At 28.0% G+C, this 24051-nt stretch overlaps 1 protein-coding gene across 1 annotated transcript in view; it reads right to left on the minus strand.

Annotated features, from left to right (window-relative positions):
• Positions 1-24051, minus strand: part of LOC107436388 (TBC1 domain family member 1) — a 90556-nt gene that overhangs the window by 21253 nt on the left and 45252 nt on the right. The window contains exons 10-15 of the mRNA XM_016048090.5: positions 22194-22250; positions 14991-15196; positions 13798-13904; positions 10857-11003; positions 6312-6473; positions 3962-4117 (exon numbers count right to left, since the gene is read on the minus strand). Of these exons, the coding sequence (XP_015903576.2) occupies positions 3962-4117; positions 6312-6473; positions 10857-11003; positions 13798-13904; positions 14991-15196; positions 22194-22250 (835 nt within the window). The remainder of the gene's footprint in view (positions 1-3961; positions 4118-6311; positions 6474-10856; positions 11004-13797; positions 13905-14990; positions 15197-22193; positions 22251-24051) is intronic.

Raw genomic sequence — 24051 nt, forward strand, 5'->3', positions numbered from 1 at the left:
CAATAAACCATACACGTCTCAGTAAAAGACCTGCACTTTGACAACACATGCGCTTTTAGACTTTTGCTCCATTAGTGCATTTTTTAAGATGTTATAAAGCACTATTTTAGATTTTTTTTAGAGAATTTCCTGAAATGTTTGGATACTTTTTAATTTTGGGTAATTTTTTTGAAATTTTTAAAATTGCTAGTTTATAACTTTTCAACATTTTAAATATTTTATGCATTACAGAATTTTCTATAGATGGAGTAATTTTAATTTGTAAACTATGTGAAAGAAAGTTGCAGCCAAAAAATTAATCATTTTTGTCTAGCATTTATGTTAGATAACAGGAAATTATAAATCTAATGCAATTCTTAAATATATACAGTGGTGGCCAAAAGTGTGGACACTTCGAAAAAGTTTCATGTTTTTCAAATTTGTGTGCTTGTAGAATATATTAATTTTCACTTAAATACAAACGTTTATATATCAAATTGAAGGTAATTTAATGTAGAATTTAATAATAAATACAGTATTACAATATCTGTATTACAAAAATGGTTATGCAACAAATAGTCAGATCTATCTTAGATTTGCATTTTTTTAAAGTGATACTCACACAATCAATACTTAGTAGGATAACCCTTATTTTTGAAGACAGCTTCACAGCGTCTTTTCATCGAGTGAACGAGTGTTTGGAGTTCATCTTTCATAATCACATGGTGCCAAGAATCAATTATAGCTTCAATAAGTTGTCTTTTATTGGATGAACGTTTTTTTCGTACAAGAATTTTCAAACATCGCCACAAATTTTCAATTGGATTGAGATCAGGGCTGTTTCCTGGCCATGGTAATATATCTATGCCTTTATTTTGAAAGCATGCTTTGCATACTTTTGCTGTGTGGCATGGAGCTGAATCCTGCTGAAAAATAAATGGTGTGTTGTTGGAGAAGAGATCCCTGATTGAAGGTATCAATTTTGGTTTCAGGGCAGTTTCGATGTATTTTTTGGCATTCAGGATGCCATCAATAACCTAAATTCGGTCCACACCATCTGCAGACATACATGCCAAAATCATGACATTTGTTGGATTTTTTGTAGTTGCTTCAATGCAATCGCTTCGCCTAGGATGAAGCGCCTCGCCTACTCTACGTCTCACGTATTTTCTACCATCACTTCCAAAGAGCGATATTATACTCTCATCACTCCAGATTACTTGCTTCCATTGATTTTCTGACCATTTAATGTGTTCTTTTGCCGACTTAACTCGTTTTTCGCGTTGCTTTTGATATAAATATGGTTTTTTCCTTGGAATTCTAGCTTGTAGTCCAAATCCTGATAATCTTCTTATTGTTTTTGAACTTACTGCAATACCAGCTGCATTCATTTCACATCTAATGGCATCTGATAACATTTTTCTATCTTGAAGGCATAGCCATTTAATTTTTCTATCGGTAGTAGCACTTGTGCATTTTTTTCGGCATCCTGAATGCCAAAAAATACATCGAAACTGCCCTGAAACCAAAATTGATACCTTCCATCAGGGATCTCTTCCCCAACAACGCATCATTTATTTTTCAGCAGGATTCAGCTCCATGCCACACAGCAAAAGTATGCAAAGCATGCTTTCAAAATAAAGGCATAGATATATTACCATGGCCAGGAAACAGCCCTGATCTCAATCCAATTGATAATTTGTGGCGACGTTTGAAAATTCTTGTACGAAAAAAACGTCCATCCAATAAAAGACAACTAAGTGAAGCTATAATTGATTCTTTGCACCATGTGATTACGAAAGATGAACTCCAAACACTCGTTCACTCGATGAAAAGACGCCGTGAAGCTGTCTTAAAAAATAGGGGTTATCCTACTAAGTATTGATTGTGTAAGTATCACTTTAAAAAAATACAAATCTAAGATAGATCTTACTATTAATTGCATAACTTTTTTTGTAATACAGAAATTGTAATACTGTACTTAATATTAAATTCTACATTAAATTACCTTCAATTTGATATATAAACGTTTATATTTAAGTGAAAATTAGTATATTCTACAAGCACACAAAGTTGAAAAACATGAAACTTTCAAAAAGTGTCCACACTTTTGGCCATCACTGTATATATATATATATATATATATATATATATATATATATATATATATATATATATATATATATATATATATATATATATATATAATATTTTTGGAAAGAAATTAAATTAATGTTCAATTGCAAGAATATTTTTTCGTTGATTGTATTTTTCAATTTTTAAAAGCAGTTTTAGGGATTTTTTAGGTCATTAAGACCAGAGTTTAAGTGATCAAATACTGTTCAATAATCTATTGATGAAATTGTAGGTTATAAGTTTGTGATGTTATGTGCACCCTTAGAGGAAAATACTGAGATTCTTATCAGTTTCAGGGGCGCTAAGGTAAACCAATATAAGTACATAAATACCTATTACCACAATTAAGCCATCACTGGCATCTGATATTCGTTAAAATATTTTTTTTTTAAAACTCAGGTATTTTATTTTGTATTCTTGGAAAATATTTTTACCTGTGCACACTAGAAAGTTTTCACAAACAATCTCAATAATTTAACTTTACATCAATTTTTGACAACATATTTACGTTTTTACATTTGATCTTTAAAAAAAATCAAAAAAATAAAAAAAAGAATAATTATACTTTTCATTCATTTTTTAAATTAAATATGGCTCAAAAACAAAACAGTGAGTTCCAGTGTTTTCTAATTTTTTTAACTTTCTATTAAATAATTATTTTAAAATGAATTTATTTCTTATAATTAGCAGAAAAATATTAGTTAATTATAGTATTAGATTTAAAGATGCAACTTTAGTCCTCAGTTTATAAACTGGAGTGGATTCAATATAATACCAAAAAAAACGTTATTGGAAATTATTTAAAACAAAAATTAATAACATTTAAATGCAAAAGATATTTTTCATTTTATTGGATTTCCAGTGGGGCGCAGGTGAACTTTATTGATCCTGATTGCAGGAACCTATGTAGTGACATACACATAATGCAGATCCTGTTATAGGCTCCCATTCAATTATTACAAGTGAAGAAACCACATATTTATGAGCGCTTTTGAAGAGTTAACAGACATTTAATGATGAACACAATTATAATGAATACAAGATGAAACATTTAACAAACATATAAAACAAAGTATAATGAATGATATAACAGTTTATCTGAAGTTAAGTTTTACTCTAACAAATCTGCAAAAAAAAAAGATGTTATTGCACATGAATGAGAACTTGGTAAGTAAAAAAGTGGAATAAATGTTCTGTTAAAGAAACAGCTTATAACCATTATTTATAGACACAATCCAAAATCAAGAGTAAAACTGGCACTGCAAACCATAGAACGCGTTTGAACTTAATAAATTTCATTATCTTAAAGTAGAAAAATTTTGATTTTCTAAAAATGAGAAAAACTAGAGGAAATAAATGAAGTTGGAATGTTACCTGAAAAATAAAATGCTCGGGGCACTGTCAGTTTTTAGTTTCACCACTGACAACAGAAAGGTTCCTGTATGTTGACAGGCAGTGTGTCCCCTGATGAAGTGCTGTCCTGCTAACACACATATCTTAAAATTTTTATAATTTTTGTTTTCTGCTAGAATTGTTTTTCTGACTTAATAAATTAAAATAAAACAAATTTGTATTTAGCTGCTTTAAGCACTTTTTTATTTTGATTTATTATTTTAAATGTTACTTACTTATTTTGTCTTTTAACTCAATTTGTTAATTAGTTTCAATTCTTTGATTAGATTTGATAAACTAACCTAACTGACCTGTTTCAAAATATGTATACAATGAAAAATGACTAGGTATAAAAAAAATATTATATGTATCTCTATAGTTTGGGAGCCCTTGGTTTACTCAATTTTTTTCAGCATAATAAAAGTCTAATTGGATGGAAAATAAAAATACTTACCAATATCTATCAGAATTGAATGTTGGTGAGAAGTCAGCTGTTTAAGAAGCTCTTCGTATGGAATTTCCTCATCATTATTTTTAGAATAAGACCAAAAATTTATATGATTTTGAGCTAAGTATTGCCAGATTTCACCTCTTTTACTTTTTGGAATACCTATTTATAATAAAATACAAGTTTTAAATTTAATAGGTTTAAATTTGACGGTTTTTCATCTAGATAAATATTATTTAAGAAAATCATTCTTACACACTAATAAATTAAATCATACTATAAAAGGTTAAATAAAAACTATATGAAAGTAAATAAAAATGTAACTTATCTGAATAGAATAGAGCCCAAAACAGAAATTTTATTATTCCTCAATTTGAAATCAATTTTAGATTTTAACATTATTTAATCAGAACAAATTTAAATAAGAAAAATCTGAATACTGGATAATCATGAAAAATATTATAACAACTGTTTGTAAACCAAATATGTCTTAAAATTTTTGTTGCTATATTAGATTATATATATATAAGACAATAGAGAGAAAAAAAGGAGAAAAGAAAAGAGAAAGGCACAAGGTCTTATGGAGTTATTGTATTAACATTGATCATTAATCAAAAATCTGAATTTATGTGCGATTTATATATAAATACCTTGACTAGACCTTCATTTTGTTCTTTTAAGCCTGCTATGTTAAGTACAACAGTCAAAGTGTTTAGAAGGAGAGAGGAATTTTCAGAGGGGAAGGGAAATGGAGAGCATTTAATATGTCATTATAAAATGTGAGGTCTCATAACGCTTCATAGATATATAGCTTAATAGATCAAAAGATGATGCTGTCTAGTACAATTTTATCTCATTTCTTTGCAAAAATATAGGAAAGAGACAGAAGAATGATTGAGTATTTAGTAGTGAAGTTATTTTCAGTTATAACACAAGATAGTCAATATTTTTGGTTATAACCTAGTAGCACACAATTTCCATTTCGAAAAATCGCCGATTATGACATCAAACAACATTGTTCCGGAACATCTATCTAATAAAAAACATCAGATTTTAAGTCATATTTTGATATCCAGATTCATATTCAAATATCGCAAAAATTATATAGATCAATCTTTTAAAAAAACGTTGTGGAATGTCAATTGATTTCTCCTAGCATTTGCAAATTCTGTAGGATGTCCACAGCCATCATCCACACAATATTCATACAACCAATGCTGTGGAAAGGAGGTCACCAATGAGATTGCTTTATTCGCAAAAAAAAAAAAATAAAGCATTTTACAAATATTCAGGTCTGTTTTTACTCCGGAAAAGAGAATGACAAATAATAAAACCATTTCTAACTTGTTTTTAAAATAAATAAAATATCTTTTTTATTATCAAAACTTTTTAACGGTTATAGCATAAAATTACATGTGACATCGATTGTTTTCGTACTGTATTCTTTTATTCATCTATTCTTTTTGTAACAAGGCTCGAAAAACTCAGAAATTTTACCCGTCCTCCTTTGAAACTAACCCGTAGCTTCTAAAGAAATAAAACTATAATTTTCTCTTATTTATTACAAACATTTATATAAATTGCACAATGAATTAGTAGTTACTAGGATTACAAATACTAGGATTACATTATACAGTAATAAAAGAAATACTAGGTTACTAATAGTAACCTAGTATTTCCTTTATGAAATAATTTCTTTCTTTTATGAAATAATTTAAATGACAACGGTCAAGTTATCTGGAATGTCAATTTATCCGAGGGTAATGCGTTTTTTAAATGAATCAAATAAGACGTTTGCCAGTTCCACAATCAAGCCAATGATTTACAGAGGTTTCAGCACAGAAATTTAAAAGGGGTCTCTCATTTAGGTAGATGTTCACAATTGCGTTTAACGCTTCTTGTTTAAGACCAGTACATGATGGGTTTTTTTTTGTAAGGTCCCTGCTGAAAAGCCCCTTTCAACTGCTGCAGTACTCCCAGACAGAGAAAACATAAATTCTAATAACAAAAATTGAAAATGTATCACGAACATTAACGGGGGGAAATGGCCGTCTGCGCAGATGTTTGACCGCCGAAGATGGGCGGTTTTTCGAGCACTGTTTTGTACTGAAAATAATATAATTTTGCTAAGTTTAAATAAATATCAATGCAGATAGTTGTTAGAGATTATTTATATATAAGATTGCATATTATTATGGTGCCAAGAATGTCCACTTTACTAATGTTTTACTGTAACAAAATCATGTAAAAAGAAAGGTTAGTTAACAAAAACAGAAATTTTAATAAAAAATTTGAACAAACATACTATTAAATAATTACCAGCAGAAAATAATAACATATTAATAAAAATAATTACCTGCTTTAACAATTTCAATCAGTTTATCTTTGTCCATTTTATTTTCTTGACTGATTTGATTACACAAAAGCTTCTCCCAATTGTCTGAAGCAGATTTAATGCATGGTGTAACTTCTTCATAGTTCAGTTTCATTCTTTTATGACTAACTGCATCTTGGTTAACTATATAAATATATAGATAGATAAGAAAAATAGATAGATGCTAACACATACAAACTTCGACAATCAATTTCTTTTAAACAACAAAATCTATACTATTTTTTAAAAGTATAACACATGTAAGAAACCATATTTCAAATAATGAATAAAATAAACGTTTGTGTTTACTTCAAGAATGACATTGATTTTATGTTTTGATGTCTGGCAACTAATGAACAAAAGAAAATTCAAATCAGCTTTTACCGTCAATTTAAAAAAAAAAAATCGAGATAGAAGGAAGAATTTTAGCATTAAATATTGAAAGAAAATGTTAGAGAATGAGAAATGTATCAAATTGATCTTAGTTTAAATTAACTACTTAACTGTAAATTTTTTTCAGAATTTCATAACTATGGGATTAAGAAATTTTATATAAAACATCAATATTTTTTATTAAGTACTTGAAAGTAACTAGTACTTTAAATGAATTCATCACAAAAATAGCAAGTACATTTTGTAAAAACATCTACAGAGTAATGTCCATTATCCGGACACTTTTTAACAATCAAAATAAACTAACATCTCTTCATCTTCCCCTCTCTTTGAAAAAAAAGGTCTTTTGACACGATTTCTCTTTTTCTAACTTCCAGTGATTTATGCATTGAACCCATAAATCACCAGAAAGGGGAAGAGAACATCTACCAAGACCGTCCAGTGACCGTTAGTGACACTCCTCCTCTGGAATGCAGGAAAAGAGGGAGATATGTTTTCGAATGAATGCAACTGAGTCCCCCCAGCTTCTTCCCAATGCAGCTGGCTAGAAGAAATACTGTGGAAAAGGGTTAACTCAACAAACGTTAACATGGAGCGGGAGTCCAAATGGAACATTTGAATAGGTCTAAAAGGATACATGTCCTTGAGAAACATTCGTTCTTCCCTGACCATGTATTACTTAGGAGGAGCGGGAAAAAGGGGGTAACATTCTTTCTTAAGCAGATTCTTTCAATCACACAAGAAAAAATGAAGAAAACCCTTTCAGCATGCAGCGGCTTTAAGCTTGATTGATAGCCAATGATCAGAGAGAAAATAAGAATTTGTTCCTTCCCCGTCCTCAACTTGAATGATCATATTTTCTATCACAAATAAGAAGGAAATGAATTTTTCTCCTCCACCTAACCACCTTAATGAATGACGGAATTTTACGCTTCTTGCTTGAATTGTTCTTGTTCAAAATGGCGGAGAGAGCAAATAATATTTTCATAACTGTCAAATTTTTTTTCGTTTTCTATATTTTAAGCAATAATTTATTTTTTCTAATATTTTATTTTTGATTGATTAGATATCATTCTAATACTAAAACATTATTGCCCGAAAAATAATGTTTATTTAATTTTTGAAGATTCAGATCGTTTATTAGATCATTTTAAGCTTTGTTGTTTGGAGGATTGTTTGTTTGGAGAGAGCAAATAATATTTTCATAACTGTCAAATTTTTTTTCGTTTTCTATATTTTAAGCAATAATTTATTTTTTCTAATATTTTATTTTTGATTGATTAGATATCATTCTAATACTAAAACATTACGGCCCGAAAAATAATGTTTATTTAATTTTTGAAGATTCAGATCGTTTATTAGATCATTTTAAGCTTTGTTTACCTTGGGGGTCTATTACACGGAAAAATCTATTATCCGAACTTCCGGAAGTCCCACCAACTCCGGATGCGTGACTTTCTACAGTATATACTTATAAAAACACCTACTTATGCTAAAATGATAATTCTTCATTTGTATGCATATGAGAAATAATTTTAATTTCAAACTAAAAATAGTTTTTAAAAATTACTCTTTGAAACTCAAAATTAAAATCTCAATAATTATATTTAAATTATGTAATATTTATTATGTATATTTAAATAAAATAAGAATTTGTAGGAATTAGATTTATCCACTTCTATCAGGCCCCTATTGATAAAGCTACAAATAAATAACATGTAATTTTTAAATTTCTCTCTTTTTTCTTTACTTTTCATAATTTCATGGTCCAAAAAATATTTTTTAAATAAATAACTTATGTGCATAACAAAGATAAATTTTGCACTTAAATATTTAAAAATAAAAGCGTTTTTTTTTAAATAAAAAACATTATCATACCTAAATTTTTAAGCAGCAATTGACGAAATATTTTAATTGGAAATTAACAGTATATTTAATGTAATTTTTATAAAACATAATATTAAAAACATAAGACTACAGATGATAAAAGTTCAAAACAAATTTATACTTACACTCCAAAACTTGATAAGTTGTTGTTGGCTAGTAGAACGATTTTCTATATTTATTTAATAGCAATATCAATTAAATTTAGATTTAAAAAATTCACACCCAGAAAATATAATAAAAATATTTGAACGATACATTATGAACTACACTAAAAATCACTTTGAGTAAGTTTTTATTACATACTGATGCAAAAGATACTGAACAATTAGAGAAACCCACAGGTGCATTCAGCCCCTTCTCGTTCCTGCTTTGTAAGTACCTAATGGAACTTAAAAAGTGTTTTTACCATTCAAACATTTTGCCTGACAAAAAATATAGCTTTAGGCATTTTCGGGTAGCCAGTTTCAAAACAACCTCAATTTTTTCAAGCTGACAGAAATCTGGAGGTTTTGTCTGTTGCTTCCCAAGATCAAAGCTGACAGCACCGTCCCTTTTTTTGCACCCTTTCATAGTGTTACAGTCTCTGTAATGATTTGATCCAACAGACTTGCCATTTTCCCCATGAATATGCAGAATTCCTCTATTTTCGCCGCATTTATATTACAATAAATAATTAACAAATCCTAAGTTACTAACGTTTCATACGTTGAGGTAGGCAACCATTCACAAATTGTCCAAAATGATTGAAGCATCTTATCTATTTAATCCAATTTGTTGCTTTAGAATTTTTAGGACTCTTGAATAAAGTAATATTGAAAACTAGGATTGTAATGAATAGTGATTTGGCCAAATAACCACAGATTCAGTCGAAAATTTTAACAATTTGTCTAGGATTCAGTCTTAAGGGTTCTAGGGCATTATCTTAAATATGCTGATTAATTAGCACAGATGATATTTTAAGTTACTTAATCAGACACAAAAATGTACTTTCTCTAAATAAACATACCTTTTTCTCATTAGACTTAGATTTCTGATCCCCAAACTATAGCGGGTAACAGCAATCTCGGAAACATGATCCCCAAAGTTTGGTTTGGATAGCAGACCAAAGTTTGGATATCTTAATATTAATTTAATATTTTGTTCATTTTACCAGATATTAGGAACTTTTTAAGCAAATTCAAAAAATTTTTGCACACAATTATAAAATTGGTAAAATAAATCCATATAAACTTTAAGTAGATATTTGTAAATAAAGTAAATATTTGTTAAGATGAAGAAAACATTAGTTATTTTTTATTATTTTATGTAAAAATGGTCAAAGAAATTTTTAATTGAAGGTTTACATTTTTTTATATCATTTTAAAGAATGTTATTCTACATTATAAAATGCAAAATTTGAGAGAAATTGGTCAAATAGTTCCTGAGAATACGAATTTTAAAAATATAGCTTCTTTAAAATTTGACTTTTCAGGAGCTATTCAAATGGTTTCACTCATTTTGTATTTTTGCCATGTAAAATTACATTCTTTAAAATGATGTAAGAAATCGTTTACCATACGATTCAGACGTTTTTAGACTATTATTAAATAAAATAATACGAAAATAAATAAATATTTATTAAAATTCTATTTTATTACTTGAAAATATATTTGAATAAACAAATTTTATAATTGTTCTACTATTATTAAATAAAATAATACGAAAATAAATAAATATTTATTAAAATTCTATTTTATTACTTGAAAATATATTTGAATAAACAAATTTTATAATTGAGCAAAAAATTTTCAACTTGCATAAAAAGTTCTTGAGACATGGAGAAATACGCAAAAAATAAAATTAACATTAAGGGATCCAAAGTTTGGATCACTATCCTGACCAAACTATGGGAACCAAATATCCCAGGATGCGGCTACCCCCTATATTTTGGGGATCAGAAATTTTGAATCTGTCAAAACAAAGGTATGTTTATTCTGACAAAGTACATTTTTGTGTCTGATTTCATAACTTAAAATATCGTCTGCACTAATAAATTAGCATATTTGAGGTCACCCCCACCCTCAAACCTTTAATATTGAGTTGGGGAACCTGAAAATCCGATTATAAGATTATATGTTATTCAGGGTGGTCCTATTTTATTTTGCGTAATGTACTGTATTGCAATATGTTTAAACAAAACAAAGTTACAATATGTCTTCACTCTGAAATTTCATAAAATATTCAAACTAAATATTAAGAAAATAATACCTTGAAGTTTCCTGTTTTCTTTTTCCATTCTTATCAACAGAATTTGTTCAAATATAGCTTTTTTCCATAATGCCCGCAATTCTTCTTTGGTTCTTTTAGTTCTATTTTCAGAACTTTGAGCTGTATTATCCAAGACATGACCGAGATCTATAAACAAATATTACTGTTAAAAATAAGTTGTGCAACTTTTAAGTATTATAATGTTTAGAAGAATCATATTTAACAGTTTTCTGTAAATTATTAGTACACAATTTGCATCAGAAATTTTAATTGTTCTTTTAAATTAAAATTCAGCTTATTCAACAATGTTTACATGTTCCATATTTCTGTTGCATATCTGCAATCAGAATATACATTGGTACACACGGGTAAACAGAGATGCACAATAAATTTCTTAATAAAGCAACTTTCACCAACATATACAATTATTTTAGATAATCATTATGAAGTAGTTGCAAACTACTGTGCCAGTGGAAGACATTTTTGCGCCCTGTTCGATACTGAAAACTGAACCCTTAAATTCAATTTGGAAAAAAAATCTAATTTTTTTTTAAATAACTTGAATTGTTCCCTCGATGCAGTTATAATGCTGTAGAACTCTATATCTTTTTAAACTCTATATCTTTTTTCTTTGCTATCAATATAAAATACTCATGTAGGAAAAATATGAACAAGAAAAATAACAATTAACATATTTAAGGCTAGAAAAAGAAAGCTGAATGAGAATATCATCAAGTATTCTAGAATAAATATTTATCACGGCTAATATTTTTACTGAACATAATCTTATATGACATACAAAACATTAAAATTTATTTTTTTGTGCTATAGCAGTGGCAAACAAACAGTTTTATAGACTCTTCAAAATCTATTTTTTTCGCGGTTTCATTTTCGATAAAAATTATTGTAGTATTCTGCATTTAATGTGTCATTTTGTTAAAAATTATTTTAAAAATGAAACATTTTTGTCGTTGACTGCCATTAAATCATTTATGTTTTTTAAATATTTTTATGCATTTATAAACTCATTCACTGATTTGGCTGTTTATAATAATTTTCTTCAATGACTTGCCTATAAATAAATTAAAAGCTATTGATTGTCGACTCGTTAATACACCAATTCACTGATTGCTTTCCCAACATTCCACATTCTTACTTTGTTCATACACTGTATCTAAAATCATTCACGATAACAGTTCTTATTACAAAGCGAACTTGTAGTAAAATGTTTATGAAGTATACTATCTGAAAAATAACCCTTTAAAATAAATTAAAAATGAACTTGTATAAAATGCATTAACAAAAGAATGAACAATCATCATATTAATAGGAAAATATGAAATAATTACAATGGGGAACTTTTCTTTGTTGCATAAAATTGTTAAGAGATCAAGGATATTTTCACATTGCTGAATTCAAATCTACAGTCTATTTCTCTCTCCACGCAACAGTTTCTTTTAAATAACATTTTTAGTCTCTTTTTGTTGAAAGTTATACAAAACAGAAGGTTGCATAAATGTTACAACAAACTTATAGGAGAGTTAGACACATCATTAGAATTGAAATTGCAGAGGAAACTATGCCCAAAAATTAGATCATACACCGCTAGGAGAATTTTGCTATTATTAACAGTTCCTTTGAGTAGTTCTAAACAGGTTGTAACAGAAAAGCACCCATAGCAGCGTGTGACAACGTTACTGAGCATGTGTTCCTTTACAATTTTAATTCTGATGATTTCAGATTTGAAATCACCACACCCAAATTAGGAAAGAACAAGTATTTGCGTAAATTTAACAAAAAGTTTGCATAGGAGACGAAATAGGTGTATTTTCAACATGAAATATTAAGATTTATGTCAACAATTTCTAATTATATTAAGAAAACATTTGACACACATGATCACATGAAGTAAATATCCAAAACCCATATCTAACTCTTAATTCATCACACTCAGTTTCTTATTAGAAAATTAATTCCTATAATTCTTTCATATTTGAAAAAAAAAACAATACCGTTAATAGTTTAAATATACAAAAAATATTTTTAAAATACTTTCATTTTAAAATGTATTAATGAAAGGGAAATTTTTTTTCAAAAAAAAATCTAGCTGAAAAGGCCATATATTGTAAAATGAATGAAACATTAAGACAGTGTTCAAAAAAAACTTTTTCTTACATTTTGATTAAAAAGTAGATTAAAGTACTACAAAAATGTTTTGATTGTGAACCTAAATTCCAAAGAGATGTTTTATTTCTTTAAAAAAAATTAACTATTTTCATTAAATTAAAAAGACAAAAGACACTTAATTTAAAAAGAATGAATGAAGAGGTCATATATATGGTCATTCTCTAAATGCCTTCCTTCCCATTTTTGTCTAACATTCAGTCTTTAAAAATATAGTGCGGAATTTATAGCTCACCTAACCCCTTAGAAAATGGGAAACTTCTTCTATTCAATGTCTAACAAATAGCTTTTCTGCTACACACGTCTTTCCATATTTAGTAAATTTTTACTCATTAACTTTAATCATACAGAAAGTTAATCTATGAGTATATAATTTTAAAAAAATAAAAACTTATAAATGTATTTTACATGCAAACAATATAAGCAAAAAGGGAGGAAATTAATAATTTTGAGAACATTAAGTTTGAGTCTCGTTTGGCGACCCCTCAACCTGGCGCCCCATCCGCCTGCCCTGTTTTTTTTGCTTCAGTAAGAAAAAAAAGAACACTTTTAATGGTATGACTTTTTTTAATTAACAGGGACTGAAAAAAATAAATTTTAAATCAGATTAATAATAATTTAAGATTATTAACATGGGTACTTATTAGTTTCTTATTTTTCTAAATGTTTTTTTTTTCTTTTTTTGCAATCTAGTAATTGAGTAATAAAACACTACTATGAATATTCATCAGTTAATAACAAAAAAGAAAATACAAACCTTGATCATGCCCTGGACTCTGAACTCTATGAAATATAGCTTGCCTCCATGAGCCTATAGGAGTTGCATTCATTTGAAGAGGTGATTGGTTGTTGGATTTAAGAAACCTGAAAGCAATGTTTAATACATTTTTCAATCTAGAATATTTTAAAGCATTTACTAAAAATATATAAAATGAATACCTCATTGTGAGATATCACTAAGCCACAAAAAAATTTTAAAAAAATAAAGCAAGTTTAAGATAATGAGAGGTGCACAGTTTCCTGCTTTAGATAATATTTAAATTTTAAAAACTCATATCAAAAGGAAGCTAATTCTAAGTTAGATAACTTTACACTACACCTATTTTGCAACTTACTGAGAAGCTATCAATAAATGATATTCTGCGACCACTTTTTCATTTTTCATGGTACATAAAAAATGGTAGAGAATAAAAAGCAGAGAAACACAGTCTATCAATCTATCCATTATATGAGAGACAATGAGAATCCCATCTATGTCAATGTCTTTTTTTTTTTTTAGTAGAGCTTCAAAAAAAGCATTTAAGAACTGAAGTTCAAGAATAAATTTAAAACTTTTCATGAACTAGGAAAAAAAATTTGATGATCAAACAAAAGTGTTTAATGAAATCAAGGGTGACTAAGAAATGTATTTGGCTGAAATAGGTTATTTCTATTATCAGATTATCAAATGCGTAGGGAATTCAGATCTTTTCTAGTTAGTAATACAAAAGTTTGACTGAAATAAATACAAATTATTTTTATTACTCCCTACCGGGAAATATTTATGACAGGATAATATTTCTGGCATATGAAGAGCTTAGTAGAAAAAGATAAGTGATATTTTTAAAGAGAAAATGAGATTTATTGACAAATATTTATTTAACTATATAACATTAATTAATTTTGCCAAGTCATTGAATTTCGGAGATATCAGTGAATGAAAGTACTAAGTGGCTCTTTGAGTGTTTCCAGAGTGACAGAAGGCTCCAATTGCATTTGGCAACAAACGGTCAATGACAACTTTACAAAATCTCTCTTTTAGCAGCATATTTAAACACAAAGAGTGTGAGTGCTATGATATGAGCAGTTTTATAAATGAGCATTGGAAACCTTTGAACAAGAAAGAAAAGGGAGAAAATTGAGAGATTAAAGCATATGATCAATATGAAATAATGATCAAAACATATTTACATATTTATTATTGGTGGATTAGCTTCATCAGCTTCAAATCTTAAATGTTTCTTTCCTGAATGATGCATTTCTCTTGAGGAAGTAAAAGTGGAACTACGAGGACGAGATGAAACTGGAGTTAATTGTTCAGAAGATATTTGATCACTGTCAAAACTACCTTCTCTGTAAGATTGAGTATCATAATCTTTGTATAAGTGACGGTGATCCTAAAAAGAAAGAAAAATTATAGATATATATAAATATACGGAAGAGTGGGGTAAGACTGAGTACCTCGATAATGTGGAAATTAGTTTTATTTTCTACGGACAAACTCTGAATTACACTTTACTAGTCAAAAAGAAGAATCTGAAAAAGAGGAACCATATTGGAGTGTTGTTGATTAATTCAAGGCATCTGTTTATATAAGTTTGTTTTACCATGTTAACTCTCTACAGTTCACTTGTTTTTAAACTATCCTTATATATTGGACATTAGAGTTGTAAAAATTGTTTTTAGTCCAGTTTATTATATATTTACTCAAAATTCATACCCTAACAAATAATAAGATTTCATAATGTTTAGTACTGTTCTGTTTTTCTCCGGAAATCTCTGTTCTAGGGGTAAAACTGGGTACCCCCTTGATGCATATCTATGCTGAGGCCATGAAAGATGCAGTGCAGCAGAGGAAGAAAACTACATCCAAGGCTGAACAAAAGTTTTACCCGCCTGGGATAAAATTTACTATGCCCCCTATTTCATAGCACAAAAACACTTATTTTCCTATTTTGCAAAAATTTTTGAAGACCTTTTTTACAAAATCCTAGTTTTATATAAGGAAATTCTATGCAATTTTCTTTAATAAAAATAATTGAAGTGTGATTTTATGTAAGGAATTCTTTAGTCAGGCTCTTAGCTGTCCCGGGAAAGTTAACCCGATCTCCAGCCTTTTACTATGCAGGGGTGATTGTGAGCCCAAGTTAAAATTCCGGAAAATTTCTTGAGTTTTTTAAAAAAAAAAAAAAAAAAAGCAGTTTAAATTTAAAAATTAGAAAAATATTTAAACAAGGTTTTTTTCCCTTTTCTCAATATTTCTTAGTTTACTTAAACTATGTTTAAAATTTTACACATACCTATACCATTTAAACATACCTATGATGACCTGGAGAAGTAATTAAAATTTATAAATACGTCTTTCTTTCTTCAGTTTATGATTATAACAACTATTTACTGATAAAAAATTAATATTAATCATGAATATAAGCTTTAAAGTATCTCTCTGGCTCTCCCTTACAAACAAATAAAATAAACTTTGTTTCTAAATTCCAACTTTAAAAATTTGATTTCCGGAAACTTCTGTGATCAATGATTTTTTGAAACGTCTGGACCTTCGATTTCCAGAAACTTCTGGATTACTGTTAGCGAAAATTCAGGAAATCCGGATTTTTTCCGGAGCACAATCAGCCCTGACTATGGAGGTGAATAGCTGAGCTGTGGTTTGCACTATAAAATATTTTAAAAAATAGTCACTTACTGCTGTGCTTTTTGAAATGGAGAAAAATTTATAAATAGATGAGCTTTTACACTTAAAAAGCATGATTATTTTTCTTTTATATTAGATTTTAGAAACTTTAATGCAATTTGTATGTTTATGATGCGCCTGTATGGAAAGAATTTATTAAGTATTTAATCTGTAAAATAACTATTTATTTCTTATATTCTCTTTTAAACTGATAAATTACAATGCAGTAAACATTTGCATGCATTTTCATTATAATTAAATTTCATATGGAATTCAAGATTCATCAAAAATTTTGGAACTTTTTATTGCTTTGATAAAGCATGCTAATTACTTTCACACCAATATTTTGCAAACAAATTTCGTCAAAACATAAAATTTATAAGCAGAAAGATATTTTTCATTATTTAGAAAATTATTTTATTATTTCAGAGCAATTATTTGGATATACGGTGACACCTTGGTTAAGCGGACACTCTTGGTACCGAAAAAAATTTCAGTTTACCGGAAGGGTACCTTAATAGCAAAGTTTAACACCATAAATTGTTTTTAGAATATTTTCCATGATATAGAAATAATAAAATAATCTACAATAACTATCTGTAAAGATATTTATTTAAATTTTAAAAAAATATTTTTTTCTACACAAAAGAATACATAAAAGTTTGATATAAATACATAATTCTAGATGTAGCTACAGATAAATGAATACAATTTCCCTATACACAGATATTCAAGTAAGTCATATGACACCGAATAGGAGCTTTTAGTTATCAATCGGTTTTAGTTATTAGGTTTACACTCCCTAACACCTATCAATCACTTGATGGGAAAGCTGGTTAATACCTCCTTGAAAGTAAACCTCCCAAGATTTACAGAAAAAAAAACTAAAGCAACGCTTACCTGTAAGGCATGAGAACCTATGGAGTTGATATATTCATAATTAATCATGTATCAAGTGTCTCAATAAATATTTCATTCATATGAACACTTCAAATATTATATTTCTGTTCTCTTTTTTTTTTACACCAGCTGTGTTAAATACAGTCTTCTAATTGATAAGAAAATAAAATAAATTTCCAGTGGAAAGGATGTATTGAAAGCATTTAAGACGTAATTTCAGCTTGTGGGGTCTCATAACTTGTGTTGTCTGGATAAAAAGATCAAAAGATACCACAGTCCAAATGAGCAGTATCATTTTCTCTTCCTCTTTTTAGCTAAGATAAGGCAAAGTGAGAGGAGAAAGATTGATTCTTTAGTAGTGAAATAGCATAACAATATTTTTAGTTATGGATTAGACAAAAAATTTACATTCTTTAAAAATGGTGAAAAGATGCATATTTTTCTTGTGATTTAAGGCAGATTTTTTTTTTTAATTTAGAAAAAATAGTGTCGCATTTGAAGAGATAAAAAATAACGTTTCAAGGCAAAAAATGACTGTCCGCGTCCCGTAGAGAATTTGCAGAGAATGTATATAATGGGTTATTCATAAAAGATTCACAGGGAATTAAAAATATGTCCGTATTGAGAGGCGTCCGTTTTCAAGGAGCATCCATAACAGGAAGTATCACTGTAAATATTTAATACAGCATTTTTTATTATTTAGAAAAATATTAACTAACTAAAACTAAATTTATATGACTGCATAATTATAAATAAACAAATCCCTCCTAATTTACTAAATAATTTCAATCCTTTAAAATAATTTTTTTTACTAATTTTGAAATGAATTTAACTGCAAACTGTAATTTGTACTTATGCATAAGTTTACGTTTTTCAAATTAAAAAATTAAATCTTTAATACATTTTGTCAATACATAAAATTTATAAACAGAAGAAGAAAAAAAATTTATTATTTAGAAAATTACTTTATTATTTAGGAAAAGTAATTTAGATATACACTAGCATGCAAAAGTCTTTGCCCAAAATCATTATTTATATTTATATTATAAAATTCAAATAAATCTTACTTTTCATTTAATTTTGGAATTTCATTGATGAACATGAGTAATTCCAAATTTTAATTAGCTAGATTGCTAAGCTTATATTATTTGACAACGTAAACATACATCTAAACAAGTGTGAACTAATGGGTTATTTGTATAATTATTGTCTGTTTCGAATTCTATTTATTTATATTTGAGGCTAAATTTTGATAAGTTTATTAAAGAATACATTATAATATTGTTTTTTTTTATATTTACATAAAACTAATTTATATTTTGTATTTATAATATATATGATTAAATATTTTTTTTATTAATTCATTTAAGGTAACTAAATATTTATAAAATGAAAAGACAAGAATGTAATACTGAATTGTTTGGAAAAATACAAATTTTATCAGAATACTATACTCATGCGAATATTGTTAAAAGATTGAAGATTTCAAGAAAAAGTGTGACGTACACACTGACTTGTTTATTAGAAACAGGAACAAATGATGTGACGTGTCAAGGGGGTCACATTAGTGAAAGCAAAATATAAGTTAATTTACATTATTTATGCTAAATAATGTTAAGTTGAAGTTTATATCATGTTAAGGCGTTATAAACAAAGTTAATATAATTTTTTGCTATATTTGGTTTATTAATGACAATTTTTACCTTTGGGCAAAAACTTTTGCACGCTAGTGCAGAAATTCATTTAAGAAATTAATTATTTAGGAGTATTATTTTATATTGATTATTTATTATATATTATTTTACATTGATTATTTAGGAAAAATATTAACTCACTAAAACTATAACATCAGGACTATGTATGTTTAAATTTACAATTCTGTGGCCTCAGTTTGACAGAGGGGTGTGGCAATTTATAATTACTATATATATATTTTATTTTAATTTTTGAAAATAAAAATATTCATAAAATTTTTTATTATTTCAATATTTATACAATTAATCTTTTTATACCTATGTTAGGCAAAACCATATTTAACTAATATTAAACAAAGTCTTGTTTTTTTATGACTAAGCAATTAAAAGTGAATAATTAAAAGTAGAATCAAAAGCTTATCTTTTACAATCGATAATAAAATTGGGAAAACATTCAAAATAACAAAATGTCTAACTTCATGTGGTTTTTCAAACCCTGATATTTTTAATATGATGCTTGTGTGATACTCTAAGTTTTAATTTGATTAATCCAAGACAATCCAATCTTTTTGTGTTGTTTTTTTTTATCTTTTTATCAGCTGTTATTTTTCATTTTTGCAACCTTTTTATATGGTTTTCCAAATTTTGATATTTTAATATGATGTTATTAGGGCATGTGAATTTCAAACTCAAATATTCAATTTTTGATGCACAATGCAATTTCTCAGTCATTTTTTGGTTATACGGTCCTTTTCACATGGTTTTTCAAATAACAATATTTTTAATACAATGTTATTTTGACATTTAAATTTCAAATTTGAGTAATTACTTTTTGACATGGTCAATTTGCCACTATGCTGACATTTTTCAATAGTTTTTTCAGCAGTTATTACAGTTAGTTATTTTTCTTATGGTCAATTTTACATCATTTTTAAAATCTTTTTCTTTTTTATATTTGAGTAATACGTTTTACATTCGCTTATTTTACGACCATTTCCTGTAAATTCATGTTGATTTTTAGATACCTTTTTCACCAGTTATTCCTTTCTTTTACATTTTTTAAAAATATTGATGATTTTAGAACATAATATTATTATTACATACAAAAATTTAAAAACTCGAGAATTTTGCCCATTTTAAAAAAGGCATTGTAGCAATAATTTTATATTACAAACGTTAAGAGCCATGAATATTATGGGTCCATAAAGAGTCACACATTTCTATGTGAAATACAATGTCTTTCTGTGAAGATATAGTGCCCAGTTCAGTTTCTTGTAATCTGACAAATCTAAAGTTTAAAAAGAACTCTGAAAGGTAATTCACGATTTGCTGCCCTGAGGTTGTGTTATGAGTTATATACTAGTTATAATAATTATTTTAGTCAAAACTGCATGATAAAACAAAAATTAAATTCCAGCAAATCTTGTTGAAACAAAAATTTATAAATCTTGTTTTTTTTTGTCAAATAGGTCAAATTAAGTGCATAAGTGTTATTTAAACTTTTATACAAGTATAAATATTTAATATATTAACTATTCGGTAATCGCTTTTTTGCATTATGTTGCTTCTTCTGCATCACAAAATTTATTGTAATAATTCTTCTAAAAATGCTAGCATGAAAGTAGTATTTTTTAACACTTTGCAAGTAGTACAGTGTAAAGTCGCGTATCCGGAATCGGTGGGACTTCCAGAGACTCGTATAATAGATTTTTCCTTATAATAGACCCCCAAGGTAAACAAAGCTTAAAATGATTTAATAAATGATCTGAATCTAAGAAGCAAAAAATAAATAAACATTTTTAAGGGGAATAATGTTTTAGCATTGGAATATTCTAATCAATCAAATATAAAACATTAGAAAAAAAATATTATTGCTGAAAATATGGAAAACGAAAAAAATTTAACAGTTATGAAAATATTAATCCGCCATTTTGAACTAGAACGATTCAAACAGGAAGGGGAAATTCATGTCATTCTGGAACAAAGCTTAAAATGATCTAAATCTAAGAAGCAAAAAATAAATAAACATTATTTTTAAGGGGAATAATGTTTTAGTATTAGAATATCTAATCAATAAAATATGAAATATTAGAAAAAAATATTATTGCTTAAAATATAGAAAACAAAAAAAAAATTGACATATGAAAATAATAATCCGCCATTTTTAACTAGAATGATTCAAGCAAGAAAGGGAAATTCCCGTCATTCATTAAGGTGGGTAGGTGGAGGAGAAAAATTCATTTCCTCCTTATTTGTGAAAGAAAATAAGTGTAAAGAGGAGATCATTTAAGTTGAGGGTGGGGAAGTAACAAATTATTGTTTTCTCTCCAATCATTGGCTATCAATCAAGCATAAAGGCGAGGCACTCTGATCCGGTTCTCTTTATTTTTTCCTCTATGACTGAAAGAATCTGCTAAAGAAAGAATGTTACCCCCTTCCCCCCGCTTCCTAAATATTACATGGTATGGGGAAGAACGAATGTTTTGTTTCTCAAGGACGTGTATCCTTTTAGACCTATTCAAATTTTCCATTTTGACTCCCCCTCCACCTTAACGCTTGCCCCGTTTACCCTTTTCAACAGTATTTCTTCTTTCAATACAAAGGTTCCAGGAAATGCCTCTTTTACTAGCCACCTGCATGGGAAAGGAGGGGTGGGGAGGGGACTCAGTTGCGGTCTTTTGAAAACAAATCTCCCTCTTTCTCCTACATTCCAAAGGAGGAGCGTCACTAACAATCACTCAATGGTCTTGATAGATCTTCACTTCCCCTTTCTGGTCATTTTTTGGTTCGATGCATAAATCAGAGGTTCAGTGCAAGCTAGAGAAAGAGAAAATGCGTCAAAAGACCTTTTTTTTTAGGAAAGGGGAAGATGGAGAGATGTTTGTTTATTTTGATTGTTAAAAAGTGTCCGGGAAATCGACCCTTCCGGAAAAGGGACGTCCAGATAAGGGACGTTACACTGTATTTTCTAACACTAGCAAACTTTGTTACTGATTTTAAAAAATGAAATCATACCATAATCATCTATATAAATAATAGCTATATAAATAATAGCAATCGTTAATACAAAATTAAAAACTTAAAATAAATAAAATCATATTGCATACTCACCACAGCTGGTTGATTGTTAAAAAGAGAAAAGTCTTTGCTCTCATCTCTGCTAGTAAGCTACATAAAAAAAGATCAGAAAGTACTTTAAAAAACGTAAACATAACTTTCTTTTTTTTATTATTTTGATGCATCAAAATTTCTCACACATAATCTACAGGATTTGTGATTGTTTTTTGTGGATTAAAAAATAAAAAACAGAAATTGCAATGTTACAATGTGTTTTTGTAAGGATCTTTAGATGGGTTAACATAAAATTAAACAGAATAATCAAAGACAAACTTTTTTAAACTTATATAGCCAAACCTTATTAAAGTCTATTCCTTTTAACATGAATTAATTTTTGATTTTCCATCAAATTGTGTATGGATATAATGTTTAAAAAGCTTTTAACATGAACAGGTTTAACGTAAAATGTTGTTTAAGGTAAACTCTTAATTTATTAATCTTAGAAAAAAATTTACTTTCAACATTAATGAAAAATTTATTACCCCTATGGAAGGTAAGAAACCTGATCATTTACAGTTTTATATCTATAAGAGTAGGTATTTCTGAATGATTTGTTATAGTGTTCATAATTTTAACTTAAAAGCTATCAAAGGAAGGAGTTGTTAAATTGAACCTGTAGAGGGAATTAGAAATTTGAGGATTACGCAACAATCAGAAGATAAGAAACAATGGTATATTTTCTCTGATGATTCTTGAAAACACGAGTAAGAACAGGTGGAAAAAAATATCATTCGAATTTAATTCTCTGACAGATTTTTTTAATAAATATTCATTTTTATAAAAATGTCAAATCCTAATTGAAATAGTTGTCAGAATGAGATGAAATTTTATCTACTCAAGTACAACGGGTGATACAAACAAGATCACCAAGCAAAATGATCATTTATTGCCAAAAAGAAAATGCAAATAAGTGGAGGTTTTAGTACCCTCCCTGGGGTGGACTAAGGCATAGGCAACCTAGGCACGTGTCTAGGGCCCGTAAATTTTGGGGCTTGATTAATTTAATTTTTATAATTAATTTTTATTTTCATTTAACAGAAAAACGTTCATAATTATTGCTAAAACGTATCCACAATTATGTCGAATCGTTGATTGATAAAGTGGACAACTTGGACAAGCGTTGCCGTGCTTATGCATCCACGCCCGTGAGTGTCGATGTGTGTAAATAAGATAAATTCGCCTATTGAGCCTTTACTATGCACATGTTTAAAAAGTCAAACGTAGCTATTTAAAATCAGTGTCTCCTGAACGTATTGCATCTTATGTGAGCTGTGATTGAAAATTGTAGAATTATGACTTAAGTACCTAGACTTGATAGCAAATAGATTGTTTCGGATTCATAGTTAATACTTTCTGGAATTCGTAAAATAGAAATGTAATATTTTATAAAAGTATTACATTATTTAATTAAAATAATATATAATATAAAATACCACAAATTCTGATTTGGTTTGTGACTGTGATATTGAGTAAAAATAAATTTAATTGAAGATCATTTTCCTCTTTCCTTTCAGTACATGGTCTTTCAAATAAGTTCCTATAAACATTTAAGTGAAAAAACAAAATGAAAAGCAGATCGAGATAAAGTGGCAAAACAAATTAAAAGATCGTTGGACAAAGTTTTAACTGTAAAAGGAGAACAATTACAACAATCGTCATCATTTTCACCTGCTCAAACTCCAGAAACATCATTTATGTCCGAAACTATTCTGCAAAAAGACCAGCAGGAAAAACCAAGCAATTCCATGCGAGAGTATTATGTAAAAATCCACCAAAATCAATAAATGGATCTTTGGAATCATCTTCTATTCGATGCAATGAAGAGTCAAAACAAATCACAAGAAAAATAACT

This window comes from Parasteatoda tepidariorum, chromosome 11 (assembly GCF_982258835.1).
Source record: "Parasteatoda tepidariorum strain Cologne lab strain chromosome 11, Ptep-v5.0, whole genome shotgun sequence".
In the NCBI taxonomy this organism is placed as follows: Eukaryota; Metazoa; Arthropoda; class Arachnida; order Araneae; family Theridiidae; genus Parasteatoda; species Parasteatoda tepidariorum.